General features: G+C 41.5%; 1 protein-coding gene and 1 long non-coding RNA gene across 3 annotated transcripts; one reads left to right on the plus strand and one right to left on the minus strand.

The window, feature by feature from the left end:
- Positions 1–1,998: 1,998 nt before the first annotated feature.
- LOC310903035 lies at positions 1,999–17,039 on the minus strand. Of its 2 annotated transcripts, none has more exons than XR_014587241.1 (6): positions 16,840–17,039; positions 10,875–10,951; positions 10,190–10,311; positions 7,660–7,855; positions 2,943–3,087; positions 1,999–2,595 (listed from the first exon to the last, which is right to left on the minus strand). It is a non-coding gene; the product is annotated as an uncharacterized lncRNA (long non-coding RNA). The 2 variants fall into 2 exon arrangements; XR_014587242.1 differs by lacking the exon at positions 1,999–2,595 and adding an exon at positions 2,619–2,834.
- ATP6V1G3 (ATPase H+ transporting V1 subunit G3) lies at positions 4,955–16,337 on the plus strand. Its single transcript, XM_083845564.1, has 3 exons — positions 4,955–5,194; positions 12,584–12,684; positions 15,888–16,337. The coding sequence occupies exons 1-3, from the start codon at positions 5,113–5,115 to the stop codon at positions 16,059–16,061; spliced, it is 357 nt and encodes a 118-aa protein (XP_083701690.1). The 5' UTR covers positions 4,955–5,112; the 3' UTR covers positions 16,062–16,337.
- Positions 17,040–17,099: the final 60 nt, after the last annotated feature.

Genomic DNA, 17,099 nt, shown 5'->3' on the forward strand with positions numbered 1-17,099 from the left:
TTGAGCTATATAAGAAGCAGCAGCATATAAGTACAGGACAGCAGATTATAAGTTCAGCTAGGCTGCAAGCAAAGCTGAATTATTTACTTTGTGACGTCTCTGTTGAGCTCAGTAAATCTAATTCTAGACAGCACTGAAATTTTCTGATATACTACAGTCACTTTCTTCAAGTGAATGTTGAGCTGTGACATGGATGCAAGTTGTTGGTTAGCCTACACAGTTAAAAATATACTTTCATGACCCCCCACTTCCCCTCTACTCCAAGCCTGCCTGCACAAGTGCACTGATGAGGCTGCAAACCTCTTTGGAAAAGCAGCAATGCTATAAAGTCATCAAGAGGATGTGGTAAGAGAAGAGGCATGCTCTGTGTGCCAAAGGGTGTTAAGAAAATAGTGGAGAACAGCACTAGGAAAGGGGGTGGGGGGAAGGGAGGAACACATGATTTGAAGCCAGGTCTGACTGGGAGTTATTTTTTTTCCTAGCAGCCTGCACATTGCCGTGTTTTGGATTTGTGGCCAAACCAGTGTTGATAACACACCTAGTGCTTGCAGGGTGTCAAGGCTTCCTCTGCTGCTCACTCTGCTCCCACGAGGAGCCGGCTGAAGGGGGCAGGAGGCTGGGAGGGGACCCAGCTGGGACAGCAGGTCCAAAATGACCCAAGGGTACTTTATGCCATGTAACACAAGGCTCAGCAATGAGACTGGGGCACTGCTCTGTCCACAGTAGCCATTACTCTGAGGCTAGATGGCAATCACTCTGGTTGTGGGAGGTGGTGACTGATTTGTCTTTGCATCACCACGGTTTTGTACTTTGCCTTTTTTTTTTTTCCTTGTGCCTCACTTTTTCAACTGTCTTTACTTTGACCCACAAGTTTTCTCACTTTTGCTCTTTCAGTTCGCTCCCCCGTCCTGCTCTGAGGGAGTACCTAGCTGCTGGCTAGGGTGAATACACCATACACTGAGAATAGGAAGTAATCACAATCATATTGATAGTCAAGTTATAAATTAACCTGGACATTTTGAAGACTATACTTGCTTTAAAAAAAAAAAGCTCACTGTACCTGAATAATCACATGACTAACAGAAAATGCAGACATTTCATTGTTCTCCTTGCAGTTAGAGAGATTTTTAGAAAAACTAATTAAATAGTTAACACTGTCATTCTCTGAATGCTGAACCAACTACAGAAGCAAGCATAATTACCCATATCTAGACTGCACAGGCCAAATTTAGGAAAAACTGTGAGCTGGTTTACAGGTGGATGCTCAACATAGGGTACGCAGGCTGCCATGGCAGCTGAAGCGGGGTCTGTGTCAATAGACTTGGCCAGCAGGCCAAGAGCTTGCCCAGACACTATGGCAGCAACCTGCTTCTGGCAGTACATTAATATTTATTCGTCTTTGCTTACCTATTTGCTCCCCTGCTGTTCAGGCCTCTGGATGAGACTCAGGCTGCTGAAGTCAACTGCACTAATAGCAGAGCAAGAACGTCACTGTTAGAAACTGCTGTAGCGAGAATCCCAGGTTGCAGATATAACCACAACTTCCATGCAAAGTTAAAAATTATTTTTCTTCAAATATAGTTGTCTAATTATGACAGAAAATGGCACGATTTTGAGAGGCATATGATGGTCGCCAATGCATACAGTTTAAGTTATGCACAAAGTCTTTTAAAGTCTATTTGACATGAATGCTGACAGAAGCAGCAGACCTGCGTGCCATGGCAGAACTTAGTCCATTTGAAGGTGCTCCATTTTTAGAGGAGCAGTCCTCACTGCGGTGTAGGAAGCTACGTAGGTGTGCACAGTGCTTTTCCGTACTGAGGCCTTTCTCGAGCAACGAAACGAAAGGCACGCATGCTGACACACAAAAGCACCTGCGGCAGCTGTCCTGCCTGGCGCGCTGCTGATTTAACGCTTTCTCCTTGAACCAGCGTCGCTGCTTTGAAGCCGCAGCCTGAACAAAGCACACTGCTTAGTAGTCACAGCAGCTCTATTTGGAAATAATACTTTTTATAATTTAAAAAACGATTACAAAATATGCATGCTTAGGGAAATACAGCCACAGAGACAACACATGGGAGACGTTCAGCTGAAACATGTTTCAGTGCAAGCTGCCTGCCCTCACCCTACATACAGGACAGCCTCTGCACACAAACCACAATAAAAGGAGGCCACAGGCCTCGACTGCTTCGACTGCTCGGTGGTAGATGCACTGAGAAGTTGTTACTTTCATGCTAAGTAAAGCTCAATCGGAACAACAGCAAGCGGCCTTTTTCCAAATAAAATAATACGAACTGCCTGGGGTGAATTACCCCACTGGCCCTGACCTCCCCACTGCAGGCAGAAGACAGCAGCTGCACGGCTCAGTCTAAACCAGAACCGCCTGACTTAAAGTGCCTCTGCTGGCTAAACTGAGGATGAGCAGGGGGCTCTCTGCAGGGCTCTCATCCTTTGCAAGACTCTTCATTTTCCAGCTCCGCAGTTTCACTCTGGGGGAGTGAGAATGGCAGAACTGAGCCTGTTCTCCCTTTCTGTTGGTGGCAATAACCAGAGAAGGCTCAGAAAACTCTGGGCATGAGACAGGCGGATGAGATGCTGAGAAGGAAAGGGAGGCATCTTAGAAAACTCTCTGCCCTCTCTCCCTCTGCTAACACCTCTCCTCCCATCACCAGTCATCCCATCAGCTTCTCTTCTCTAATTAAATGAGTTTGGAGCTGACTTGGAAAGAAAGCCAGTGACTGCAGCACAGAAAAGTTACTCGTTTACTTGGGTGATGAAGTAGGAGTCTGTTTGGTCAGTCCGTAGCTTAACTTACTTTATTTTAATGAATTATCCTAGAAGTGGGATACACAGAGGTGCCATGTCAAAATAGCCTGACATCATCACCAGACAGGCTTCAAAATGAGTTCTAAGTGGCAGCATTTGTGTGGAGCCTAACAAACCTTGTATAAGCACCAGCCAAAGTAAACCATCTTCTTCCCCCGCGAGGAGACGTTCCAGTACTGCCGTGTCAGGAGCGATGCCAGGACGGCGTGCCACCGTGCGCTGCCCCAGCCCGCTTGCCCGGAGCCAAGACCTGAAAACTGACTACAAGGCAAATTATAAACTGAGATTCTTTGATTCAGGAAAAAAAAAAAAAAAAGCATTGAAATACATGAATGTGACATCTGCAGCTCATACGATCTGCTTGAGAAATATATGAATTTTTGAACTGTGGAATAACTTAGTAATCAGTTCAAGGGTGTGCTATTTTTCCATAAAAATTCATCACAGAACTATTTTCTGTGAAATATTAAAATTAGCAGGTTGTAAATAACAAAATCTAGATCATTACTGAGGTCCAGGTAACATAATTACAGCATTGAGAACTGCTTGGAGGAATCAAAGTGTCTCACCCCGACACGTCCAGAGACTCTGAAACAGCCTAGTTTGCTAGCAGCTTTGGTACATTTCTTGGAGCACAGAGATTTGCCTGACAAGACCCTTTGCCTTGAATATACTTCTGATGTCTGTGACAAGCCTGACGACATCTCTGCTCTGCTTCCTATTAAATTTTGAAGTAACTTGCTTTCAAGTTCTGAGCCCAAATTTCCTGCCCCAAGTAAACCAAGTATCTTTTATTTTTTTCTTTTTTTTTACTTTCGTTTTCTACTTCTGCTTTTCTTTGCTGGTCAGAACACTTGGAGCTTAGCCCCAGCAGCACGCCGGGCTTCCCAACCCTGTAGCTTGCACTTTTTCTGTACAACTGATCAGAACTTCCTTTTCTATTCCTAAATAAAATAAACTTGAAAGCTATGCATTAAAACCCGCTAAAAATAGTGCCATGTCTGCTCTCTTGCAGCTAGAGCCGATCTCTGATGTCAGTGCTAGACAGGGGGAGGCATCTCGCAGTTTCTGGATGAAGGAAGAAGCCTGGCAAGTAACGCGCTGTAAGAAATGAGCATCTTGCCGAGAGTGAGCCTGGCTGGAATTTGACTCCACAGTATCACGAATCAGAAAACAAACTAACTTCTCAAAGCCTTAGTACTACTCTTATTTGGCATGCAGCTGAAGGCAGTAATAGGGCAAGAGGTTTCTCCCCCCATTCTCCCTCAGGCCCGCAGCCACTAGGAGGAAAAAAGCCTTCGTAACAGCAATACGCGTTTCCTCACAAGGGGCAGGTAAGAGCCCTGCAGCAAGCAAACAGGACATCACAGATTGCTTGATCTGTTTTCATTCCAATTTTTGACATGTTCCCCTCCTGCGTAATGCCCAAAGTACCTTTGTCAGTGAGATTAGTTTGAATCCTAAAAATAAAACTATGATTGTGCTGCTCATTCGCAGTAGCACGCAAGACACATGCCCGCCCTAGGGAACAGGATGTGCACCTACAACCACACACACGCTTGTTTGACCGCTGCACATGTTAGTAGGGCTTGAGAGGAAGACCTACACCAAGAACTGCACCATCCCCGAGCCTGGATCTTAGAGCTAACTCCCACGGCTATCCACCACAGCACTCAGCTGTGGAAGATTACAGCTTGGAGCACACCTCTTCCACCACACGCTTATTTAAACTGTAGTCCCTGATGGGAGAAAAAAAAAAAACAAAAACAAAACAAAACAAAAAAATACCTTCAAGAAGTAACACCAAACAAAAGCCTACAACCAGTCCAGTGTGTTCAATCAAAACAATTCAGACTGCCTGAATCTGATTCTTCAGGTTATGGGAAGTTTTATTAAAAGCAAGTTTCAAGAAACAAAATTGTTTCCCCAGTTCCTCTCACAAGGTTAACCACATTCTGCTTCAGCATTAGAAGATTTTAAAAAATCCCAATAAAACTACAAGACACTTGGAGTGTTATTCTCCTCTTTCCCAAAGCGTTAATCGGACGCTTCGGTGACCCTGAGAAGGAGGGAGCGTCCCTGTAAGCCCAGCCACCGCATTTCTCCAGTTACACCAGCAGCCCTTTGTGCCCAGAAGCAATCCGGACAGAGCAGGCTGGTTTGGTGCAATCTGGAAGGCTGTTGTAATAACTGACAGACCGAAAACACAGGGAAGGGTTTGGCAGCTGTATAAAGCTCCCTCCGAGCTCCAGTCCCTGCAGAAGGGCACCAGCCCCAGCAACCAGCATGACCAGCCAGTCTCAAGGAATCCAGCAGCTTCTGCAGGCAGAAAAACGTGCCAAGGACAAGCTGGAGGAAGCCAAAAAAAGTAAGCATCTGGCCTGTTTTTACTGTATTTTTCTACTGTAAGCTCTTCAGAAATACAGTGGCTCATGGAAAAACAGCATTATTTCATCTGTACACAGCACAGATGGGCTGCTCCTATTCTTTCTTCTGTGCCACTTTCCTCCCACTCGCATTAGTGCAGTGCCTTGACTGCAGTCAGGCATTTAACCAAGCCTGAAGGTGCATAGCATGCTTCAAATTGTGCACACGTGTGCTTGTGTGTGCGTGCATGCACGTGCCTCTTTACACTGAACAAGGTTTTCTTTGTTATATTCATCCTGTCACCTAGATTTATTATTGCTTTTTCTCAATGCCAATAATGTCATTACATCCTTCTTTAGGCATTTAAACTAGAAATCTGCACACCTCTGGCTGCCAGCTCTGGAGAACCAGACTCCAAACTCTGTATTTCTCTTTACATAATATTTTCAGTGTTCCTCTTTACTTATGAAAACTAGTAACTTGCCTTTTAATCTCAGCTGGGCTTCAAGAAGAAATACATGGAAACAAATGGAGACTTCAGAGTAAAAATAATAATTAAAGTCTCAGTACAATCATAAGAAAAGTCAGTACTGTGGTCATTGCTATAAGTCTTATTACAAACAATAAGCAAACACTGAGCGATCAAATGTTAATTTTAAAACAATCATCTTTTTTGATGAATGCCTAAATGCCCAGTGTAAAGTATGAATTTATTATTCTTGGGTATCTAAACAAACATTTTTATTCTAGTCAAATATAAGCAAAAAGTAGTAACAACAAATAGTAAAAGGAAATTAACATCCCAATAAAATGGAAAAAAATGTAGTTGAATCTGCTAATAATCTAAATAAAAGAAATAATTCATCTGGCAGTCTTACTGTTATATATTTCATTCATTTTCTGCACTTATCTCTCATTGATTTAATACAAAATAGAGTCACCATAATGTCTCCTGAGTGTAGATACCGACCACACAAGTCAGTGGCCTGCATTAACCATGAAACGTTAACACTGTTTCATGGAGACATCTTGATTTAGAAACCAGCAGCAGGAAACAACATCATCCTCCAAACTCAACTAAAACGCATGAAGGTATCACGTGCTGCAAGAGACTATGGTGAAGGATTTTGTTTTTAAGGAAGAAATAGAAGCTAAAGAAAAATTAGTTGTGTAGTTTGTATATCCCTTTTATGTACAATCAGCATTGCTGTGTGCTCATTAATTGTATAACATATTAATTTGTACAGCAGCACGCAAAAAATAAAGCAATACCCCTTTCCTAAGCATCCAGCCACTGCCTGCACTTTGTAGCCATGCAAAAGCAACAGAGAAAGAACATTTTCCTATCTTCATAAAACAGAAAGCTCACAAAAAGAGGGTGTTTGGGGGTGTTGCTGCTAGCTTGAAAGCAAGGAATTATGAGGGGGCAATTCAGCCCTTATGCAGCCAGCTGAGGTGCTCTCAGTAGGACATTGCCTCCCTTCTTATGTAGGGCAGAGGAAATGGATAGTTCCCCAGACCAAGAAGCAAGAAAGCATATGATCTGGGAAGGCACAGCCTCATGGAGGGAATGTGAGTTAGGTCTGAACAGGGACTGCAAAATCAGGCCTTTAGCTATGATAGCTTGATGCTGCTTACCTAATTTTATATTTTTTAATCCAAAACAGTCACTTCAGCCTTTTCCGAAACAGACTTTAAAAGGTTTATAAATTAAGAAACCCCAAATGCAAAGTATGATAATGACACATAAATGAAGACTGATAACGAGAGCATCTTGCTGAATCCAGGCACGAGCTCCAGCTGCACTTACTCTGCTCTGATGGCAAACCCACTCCCCTGTCACCACCTCAACCCTACACACAGCACACATGATAAGCACAGGACTTCCTTCAGGTAACCTATCTCCCAGCCCCTGAGCCAGAAGCCTGAATTGAGCCATTGCCTGCGCCTACCAGTGTTGCAGTGCTGAGGTAGAAGTTACTCAGTAGCTACAGAAAACCAATTATTAAAAATTCTGTCATCAGTAAAAACAGAGTAAAAGTATTTCATCTGTATGACTTTCTTCTCTGTTCCTTGCCTCTGCTCTCACACATCAGACTGATCCCAGTGTACTGGCAGAAGTTTTCCTTGTCCTTCACTTCAGTCTTTCACGGTAGCGTCACTGCGCCACCTGACAGACCTAACTAAACCAGCATGGCTTAAATAACTTGGGACAGGGACTAAAGGGGTTCTTAGGGCCAAAGCCTGTTGTGCCAAGCTAGCATAATTTCAGCAGCCTCTTCCCCAGAGCGATTCTGCGGTTGTGTCAATGTAAGGTATTGCCTCGTTTGTTTCAGATTGAGCACAGAATCTAAAATAAAAGGAAATGCATTGCAATCCACTGTCGTTGGTGAACCTGCAAACACCATTTGGAGGAACGAGGCGAGGAGATGCTGCTTCACTCAGCAAACAGCAGCCCAGACCCACCTCGTACCAGTTCAGATCAGCAGCTCCTGCTCAGGGCTGGGCACACACGATTCTGGGCTGCAGGTGAAAGCGTTGAACCTGTCCAGCCTGCAGCACGCAGTCCTGCCCCGCCGAGCTGTAAGCATGACCTCCGCTGTCACTGCAAACAGCCCTTGAGCACCAGCGCTGTCCCACGGTGTCAGGTTATTCTATTTACCTTGTAACGTGAGAAGGAAGAAGAAAGGCAGGTCGTTTGTGGGACACAACCAGGAAAAGTCATTTTCAAGGAAATGTGATTACCAAAACCATCCTTATGCAAGACCTTCAGTGTTTACAGCTGATATTCACATAACCAGATCAAAAGGTAGCATGGACACGCCTAATACTGTATATAAGCACATAATGGACCTAGTTACTGACACAAGCAGCTGTTGTAATGCAAAATCCACTTCGCACAACTGAAAAATCGACAATAGAATTCTATTTATATTCATAAAGTGAAGCGGAAGTATAGTGCTACAGCTCTTCTGTACACGCCTTTTCACACTTCTTGCTCAATGCCCTTTACCTGGCCTCGCAATATTCTTTACCATATCACTGGCTGATGTCATTTACACCTGACAATTTATTAATAGTTTGTTGGTAAATGCACATATGCAAGGCTGAAACTACCAAATTGATTAAACATGAACAAAAAGAGCCTGCAGTTCTCCATCCTTTTGTATACTGCACTGCTTTGTCTATCGTTTTTTCTTTAAGCATAATTTGGATCCCAGAAATAGCTTCACATTATCAGAGCCAAGATGTCAATTCCTGAAAATCCTTTTGGGTAAAACAAGGGAAACAAATGTATCGTGAACACTGGATTTAGCAAAACTGAGTTTCCTATAGATTTTTTATATTTTGGCTTGAATTTCTAATTGCTAATAAAAGTGAAAGTTCAGATGAAAACTTTCAGGAAGTTAGGTTAAAAAACAGCTATTAAACAAAGTAAGATATTAAAAAAAAAAAAAGAATTGCATCAATTACATCCATCACGCTCACTTGGATAACATCCAGGACACATTTTATCTAGCAAAAAAGCTATAAATGCACTGATCAGCTGTTTCTATTGTATTTTCATTAAAATTGCAAACGTCTGCCCAAAATGAACATTCCTAAATCTCATTTAGCAATTTAGTACTCTTAAAAACAACAGAAATGGTCCTATTTAAAGAAAAAGTCATTACATTTTGACAACTTACGCATATGACATTATTTCTGTGCAGAAATTTAGCTAGAAACCTAGATGTTCTGTTTGAAAACAGAAAGCCAGTTTTAGCAACTCAGTTCTGGGAAAGTAAGATAACTTTGTGTTTAAGCAAATTAGAATGCAAAATTTTCAGAAATATTTTCTTTCTTTTGCAAGGCCTTAAAAAAATAGTACCAAAACTGATCATTTTGAACTTAACCTGAGCTAGTTCCTTAACATCACAGCAATACCTACAAAGAATATTACCTTTCTCCATGCTAATAATGCTTTCCCACAGGTTAGATAAGACAATATCTAGTACAGCACTGGCTTGCTCCAGAGAGTAAAATGATTAAGATTAAGCCAATTTGACGTGATTCCTAGAAGCCTCCTGACTGTCCCCTTCCCTCCCGCTCAGCTACCATACCCATGGACAGGAAACTTGAGCAGCACAGCTGATTTGCTGCTCCCCATCTTCCAGCACAGGAAGAAAAGACAAGCAGGCAATAGTGAACCTGGCCCTTGGGGCAAAAGTCTCCTCAAACTTGGAGTTTTCCGCACCTCTTCTTTTTAATCCTGGAGTAAATCTCTCAGGGTCACATTGTTTTGTCCATCCTCCTGTATTTCTAGCCCTCTTTTTGTTTGATCTTGGCTGAATTTCAGTGCTCTGCTACCTGTAAGGATATAAGCTTTAATTTCAGCTCAGCTCTTTGATACAGAGAATCCTGTCCAGAAGATCAGTAAGACTTTGAAAAGGCAATCCCTTATTGCACAACTAAGTTAGCAGACAAGTGGTTAATAACAGACTGATTAATTAATTTTGGTTTGCCTCTAGTGAAACAGCAGGTTAAGCTCTAGTTTCTGCTTAACTTAATCAGGTGCAGCATATGCACTGTCGCATATGTTGGCAGTTGCTGATTCTGTCCACAACGTTGTTGAACTAGCAGTAATTTACTCACAGCTTTTCCACTTAATTAAATAGGAAGCAGCAGGTTCCTGCTGTGCCAATCCTAAAGGCATTGTGGAAAAAAAGAAATGGCTGCCACCCTACAGTGACACCCTATGTATTGTGCTTACTCCAGTGCACTGTCAAGATCTGACACGTATGTGTATGTATACTTTTTGTTCACTAGCTACTTTGTGAGAGGCAGATGAACTGTTGTTTTACAGTTAATCTCTTTCTATTGTGTGCATTTTAAATGGACTTATTTATCTATCCTGTGGCCAAATATGCAACATATTTACTACAGATGGACCCCCAGATGGAATTTGAAATTAAAATCCCACTGATTTTGAAATAATGTAATTTGCTATAGAGACCTAGTTCTTCAGATGGTGAAATTGGCAGAGCTTCATTGTAGTCACTCCCTCCAATTACAGCTCCAGAGAATCTCCTCCCAGCTCCTTCTCTCAAGGAAAACTCTATAAAAGGCCAGTCAGCTCTAAATTTGGAGGTGAGAACAAGAACAACTTCAAAACACGAACCTAAACATAGTTTTAAACGTTGCTGTCCAGACTGACATCAGGCATTTACATGTATCAGTCAGTTCATGCATACTGGTCCCAAGACTTCATACAGCAAGAGACAGAAGCTGAGGGAATCAGCTTTTACCAAACAAATACAAACTTTGGGAAGGTGTGTGCTAGGTTTCAACCTGCATCACTGCCCCCTGTACAAATTAGATTGCCTTGGTGGCAGGAGAACTCTGAGATAAGCAATAAACTACACAAAAGAACACTCCCTACTGATGAACTGTCAGAAAATCTGTTGAGCTCCCTACCATACTCCTCCTTGCTGTAAAATGCCGTTACACGATCACCTCTCACTTCTCCTCAGGTTCCACAATCAGTACAGCCACAAGAGTCAATGGGCCAGGAATCAACGCTTCTAATGGAAATCCGTGTTTCAGGCATCCCTCAGCTTCTGCTCACTGATCTGCAAATAATAGCTTTAGAAGGGGCCTCCAGCTGGGCAAAAAACTTACTGCAGGATCAGGAATTTTACCTGGGATTTTGCTGAATCACAGAGGTATCACCAGCAATCGTCTTCCTCAAAGATTTGGCTTTGCTGTTGTGCCCCGCCTGGGGAAGCAGAATACCCCACGTCACACCTGATAAGGCTTCAGAAGCCCAGTACAGGTGTAGCCAATCTGATATAGCAGCATGGAAAAACAAATCAGAAATACTAATGCTCCTCTCCCTAGCTTAGTTGGAGAATAACGTTTAGGATTTCAGAAAAGGTACTGTTTTTAACAACTTTCTGAAAGTATTCATATTGCTCAGTGACATCAAGTAAGTGGTTCCAATAAATAAATTAACAGATAAATATCAGGGTGTTTCATGCACCAAATTGAGGTGCCTTTTTCAGTTGTCCAGTCTTCACGCTCTCATTCTGGTGATGTCCTAATTTACACAACTAAGCAATAGCTTTTTTAGCCTCTGGAGCCCTTTCCCCTGGTGAGGGAGCAGGCATATCCTCTCTTGCTCCCAAAGTTCAGGTTGTACAGAGGAAAGAGACCAACAACACAAATCAGCATCAGCCCAGCAGCCTCAAATATAACGTATCAACATTCAACACAAGGGTTTTTACAGTTTGTGATTTTTTCCTCACAAAGTAGCAGAGCCCTGTGAAGATCCACATGACTTTATCGAGTTTTTATAAAGCAGGCAGACAGGCTTATCACCGTGAGTTTGTTACGGCATGTTCAGCACTTGCTTTGCGTAAGAACTTCAGTATTGCATGCCCATCGATCCTTCTGCTTTTATCCTTTGCGTAACATCCCTGAGAGACCCAGGATGTACCTGGGCCTGGCCCTGCAATGATTTACATGGGTTTAATTTTACATACCCTTAGGATTTTACCTAAGACAAAGTAACTATTATCAGTGCACAAAATTAAGTTTGCAAACACAAGCCTTTCCAGAAAGAAGAGTCTAGTTTCCACTACAGCCTAAAATGCCACTTCCATAAGGATGCAAGATCACCATCCTTTTTAAAAATAAAATTTTATATATATATATAATCACTTTCAGATTTTCTACACATTAGTAGAAATAATACCATCAGCTTCCTTTTCCTCTTAATCATTCACCTCTGCGTTTAGCAGATGTTAGGGAAACAGGGTGGGGGAGAAGAGGACAGAGCCTGAAGGTTGCAACTCAGTTTGATAGTGGTTAAGATGTACCACGCAGCACGCTGGAAATCTGCCAGCTCTAAACAGCATCCAGTTGGTGCGGGATGAAGGGATCCTGGCAGCCAATCAATACAGAAAAACTTACAGAATAAAGTCTTTTCCAATCACTGACAACTAAAATCTGTTATCTGGCTGCTACTATTGCTGATGAAGGAAAGATAGATATTTATTTAAACACAAAGCTGTGATAAAAAAAAAAAAAATCATTTCTGTTATAAGGAAATGCATAGTTGCAAAAAGACTTCTGTTGTTAGCAAACCAACACACTTTTCATTTTGATGCCCAGGGAGCTGGGCTCAGAAGATGGGTGCTGGTGAGACTGGCTCTCATGCACAAAGTGCCCTACTAGCCCACTTTGCCCCTTCAGACAATTCCAGGCAAACAGCACTGCTGTTCACTTTGCTCACAACTTTGACCAGGAAACTTCTACACCAGGTAGAAATACCTCTGATATTGAGAGATTCACCTCTTGGGATGAAGTGACACCTGTGAAGTAAATCCGTGTTTCTCCCCTCCATTAGGAAAGGGAAAGAGGCTGAAGCAGGCCAAAGAAGAAGCCATTGCTGAGATAGACCACTACCGGCTGCAGAGGGAGAAGGAATTTAGGAATAAGCAAACAAATGTAAGTAAGAAACTTGCATGGGCTTTTGCAGTGTCAATATGCTGACTAGTAAAACAAATTGTTTCAAACAGCATTACCTGGACACTTCCACAAACTAACCTGACCACACTGATTGAACCCAGCTGTCACACAGGCATCTCCTGTGACGTGCATATGCTTCATTTTGACTTTTTCACTGGTGTGGAATGCATTTGTACCTGGTACTGTGGATTTTAACACTAAAATTGTCTAGATTCTGTATTTGGTTCACGCTTGCCCTTTTGAAGACATTAACTCCCTCAAGTAAAATGCCTTCAGGTTCTCCTTCAATTCCAGACAGATCTCGATTCTGCCCTGAAACTGGAGGTTGAAATAAGGTGGATGTTTCAGTAATAGTGATGATTTAAAATCCTTCTTTCTATTTCTGTTCCACTTTAGCTTTTTGTCTGCATACAACACTGCACCTTTGATGAACAGAAATCATGCAAGCTTTGGGGTTTTTCATATCTTCATAGTAAAAGCGGTCTGGATAATATTTTCGTATCTGAATTGCAGTTCATTTTATACATTTATGCCATCTTGCTGTCTTCCCTAGTATTTTCATGAAGATTCACAAACCATTCTCTTTTACTTGGTGACCTCCCTCTTACATTTTTGTTCTTGTGTTGTTTTGGTTTTTTCTGCCTTTTTTTTTTCTTTGCAAAGGCAAGAAAACTACATGTGCAAAAACAGAAAAGAAAAAAAAAGCCAAGGAGGCCAAATGAACACTGCTTTATAAACCTGCTATTTCAGTCACACTTCACATAAAACATTCTCCAGCAGAGATCATAAGCCTTAAGGATATACATACACCGTCTCCAACAAACACTGTCAGCCACCAGACACACCATCACACTGCCAGGCCAGGTGGTGTTGTCTCAGACATACAATATCATATTTTTACTGATACTAAAATAAAGTAAAAATACGCCTACAATTTATTCACCTTTTCAGTCAAAATGAACTTCTTGCTTTAGGTCTGGAATAGCAGAAGAGAAAAAAGCCTTTCTTTGGTGCAAATTCAATTTTTTCATCCCAAATAACCAAAGCTGCAAGAAAAGGCCATTGTTTGTCAACTGAGTGCATTACACAAGCAGGCCAGAGCACATATTGCTCCTCAAACGACAGTATGCTGCTATCTGTACTGATCACTGCAGTCCTCCCTCATGTTCCCTGACCCCATTATGTCGAACATTTATCTACCCCAGACAAATGTCATCATTATTAACCTGCGCCTGGAAGGCAGGCATGAGTTCCAGCTAAGCCAGTGAAGTCTGATACCCACTTCACTTTGCTGGTTCAGGTATTCAGACACAAATACATGTTACTTCTCTTCTTTCTGTGTTGCCATATCCTTACTGGGGTAATTTCTCTCATACCATGAGAAGTTCCACTTCAGTCCAGAACGAACAATGGCAACAAAAAATAATGATTAATTTGAGGTTAGAGACAGCTAGAAAGATTTTTTTTTAACATATAAAATTTAAACCCAGAGCTCAAGCTGATTTTGATAGTGCTCATAGTGTTTGTATTTGGGGTCCGAGGTCACTGAACTCTGGAGATGTGAACCCTGGCTCTGAATTTGTGGTTTGTGTATGTGTAATGTTTTGCCAACTTTGGAATGACACTAACATAAGACCAGTATAGGCAAGATAAGGGACAGACCTTCAAGGTCAGCAGAAATCACAGACTAAGCAGAACGTTGCCTGTATGCTGACAAGAAAAAGATCTTCAAAATCAGAAGCAGAAAAAAGAATAAATAAATAAATAAAGAAGAGTAAGAATCATCAATCTCAGATTACAGTATTAGCATGGACCAGGAGAGCAAGTTCCCAGTCTACAGAGGATCTTCTTCAAATTAGAATAATCTCCTTGAGGTTTTGCGAAAGTATTTAGTAGCTGGATAACACGCAACCATCTGGGATCTCTAGAAAGTTATTTTGCCCAATGGAAAAAAAATCAACTTCATAAATCCAGTTTAAGCTGTACAATCTTTCCCACATGAGACCCTTACAACTTGTCGAAAAGCTAAAATAAAATGCCAGCTAAAAATAGTTACTATAGAAAACAATCTTCTTTTCCCAGTGTTTACTATTGTGTCTACATCCTGTATATCTTCCAAATCGTAAAACAGTTTGCATCTGGAGTGCAGACAAACTTCATACTACATTTGCAGGTACAGATAATTGCAAAGGTGATTTGTGCAAAAGGAGATCTTCGTTCAGCTGCTTTTCCTTCTGTCAAGTACTAAGTTGGGCTGAAATCACATGGAAAATAAAGCTAATGACCCCTCCCTTTGTCTGTGGTCAGCCTCTAGGTACCCCACTACCACCACAGGTTAGTTCAGCTGCTAGTCCATGCCAGAAAACTGTGGCAGCAATAAGAAGAATACGTTATTTATTCCTTTCTTACTTTGTGTGCAGAAACGTCTTCTGCTCTCCTCCGTGGAATTCTCTAGCTGAAAACAAATTTCTCTCTTGCTATCTGAAGGACTTTTCCACAAGGGAAGAATGCAAGGGATGTTGGAGCAGTGGGGGAGGAAGGAACAAAGCCATGGATTTGGAACGTGTGCATCTGTTTATAACATAACCTTGCTAAAATGTTCAGCGAGTCTAGAGTCAATTAAATTCTAAGCGAATGTCCTGATATTAACTGTGCCAGAAGCTGTCTGGTATTTTGCCAGATAAGAAAATGTAACATTAAAAGACCTTGTCTGAGGCCTGTTGAGGGTTATACATCAGTAGCTGCTGAAGACTCTTCAAATACTCTGAAACTCTAATTATACATTTTCAGGAAGGCTTTCCCATGTTTTGCTCCTTAGCGGTGCTCACATTTATTCTCAGTGAGGCCAAATGAAGCACACTAGTGCTAAAACTTAGTTGACTAGTCATTAAAATAGAAAACAAATTAAAATAAATGGTATAAAAGACAAAACATGTACAACATTGTTCCCACAGTGAGCTAGGAAACTTGCATTTCATGGGGAGATACCCATTGCTAATGAGCATATGAAAGAGTTCCCTTGAATCCTGTTTTTATGTGTACGGTTCAACCTAGATCATACCCTTACTGTTAGAAAACACTGTGACATGTTTGCATTATGTTTATGCTAGATGATAAAGAGAAGTACAATAAACACAGCCATATACAATGCCTTTTTTGCTTAGAGGGCTTCTGCTTTTCAGGTAATGGGCTCCCAAGGTAACCTCTCTGCTAAAATAGAAGAGCAAACAACAGAAACCATCCAAAAACTCACCAGCAGCTACCACAAGAACAAGGAGAGCATGATGAAAAAGCTTTTGAACATGATATACGACATCAACCCTGAAGTCCACCCAAACTTCCGAAATGCAGCTTAAGATCAGCTATGTGCTGGAGAAACATGTTTGTAAAAAGTTGGCTTCTTTCTTGATAACCATAGATATTTCCTCCTTTATTGTGTCTGTATTTGTGAGAGAAAGAACACTAAAGCCAAAAGTGCACAGTTCCAGAAAGGTTTTTGATGTGACAAGAATTATACAGGGTTTCACAAGCATTTGTTGGAATATTGTTTTTTCCTGGTGGTAGCTAAGCCCCTGTCATTTGAACGGGGGCAAGTCAATAACTGCAGAATAAACGATTATTTGACACCAGCAGCTTTTCAGTGGGAGTCTTTCTTTCTTTTTCTCATATAATATGTTCTGTACTAGATGTGTTGTTGCATAAAATCTGTTTATCCCAATCTTTAGTGTACTCCTAGTCATGTGAAATAGAACTCCACAAAAATAAGAAATAAAGCATTTCTGTTTTCCTTGTGACACATGGAGCAGCCAGATTATGGAATATATAGGAACTGTCACTTTTGGTCAGAAAGACGAGGTCAGAACACTGTCAACTGTTTAACCCTAATTTAAAGCAATATATAGCTGACTTGTACAGAATCACGTTCAAAAGCCATACTCCAAGTATCATCCTATTGTTTAAATACATCACAAGCTTTATATGGCTTTTTTAAGGCTGAAAAATGAGAACAGGAGTAATCATTATTTATAACATTGCCTTGGTTCAAGGTGCACTCTAGCATGCCCATCATTATCTATTCAGTTACACCAAAAGCACAGGAATCCAGTGGCTCAAGCTTCACCACTGCTACACTACCTTAATCCACAAGAAGTTGATAGAATCCAGGTCACTCAGGGCACTTCTGTTACCCAAAGCAACCTCAACCTTCAGTAGTAATTCCCTCCACAATGGCACAGATTTCCCTTGGAATAAATACTTCTGAGGTTAAGAAAATATAATATGATCTGGTTGCTTCCAAGGGGAAGCCTGTTAAATCTGACGGAAGGCTGACGGGAGGCACTGATGAAGGGGGGGGGGGGGGAGGTTAAAGAACCTGCACCATGAACCTTGTTAAT

This window comes from Anser anser, assembly GCF_964211835.1.
Source record: "Anser anser genome assembly, chromosome: 8".
Classification (NCBI taxonomy): domain Eukaryota; kingdom Metazoa; phylum Chordata; class Aves; order Anseriformes; family Anatidae; genus Anser; species Anser anser.

What these genes read in the sequence shown, in the direction of transcription:
- ATP6V1G3 (XM_083845564.1), top strand. Translation starts at nt 5,113, where the DNA reads ATGACCAGCCAGTCTCAAGGAATCCAGCAGCTTCTGCAGGCAGAAAAA. An exon ending in GCTGGAGGAAGCCAAAAAAA is followed by an intron (nt 5,195 to 12,583) that starts GTAAGCATCTGG and finishes CCCCTCCATTAG; the next exon opens with GAAAGGGAAAGAGGCTGAAG. An exon ending in TTAGGAATAAGCAAACAAAT is followed by an intron (nt 12,685 to 15,887) that starts GTAAGTAAGAAA and finishes TCTGCTTTTCAG; the next exon opens with GTAATGGGCTCCCAAGGTAA.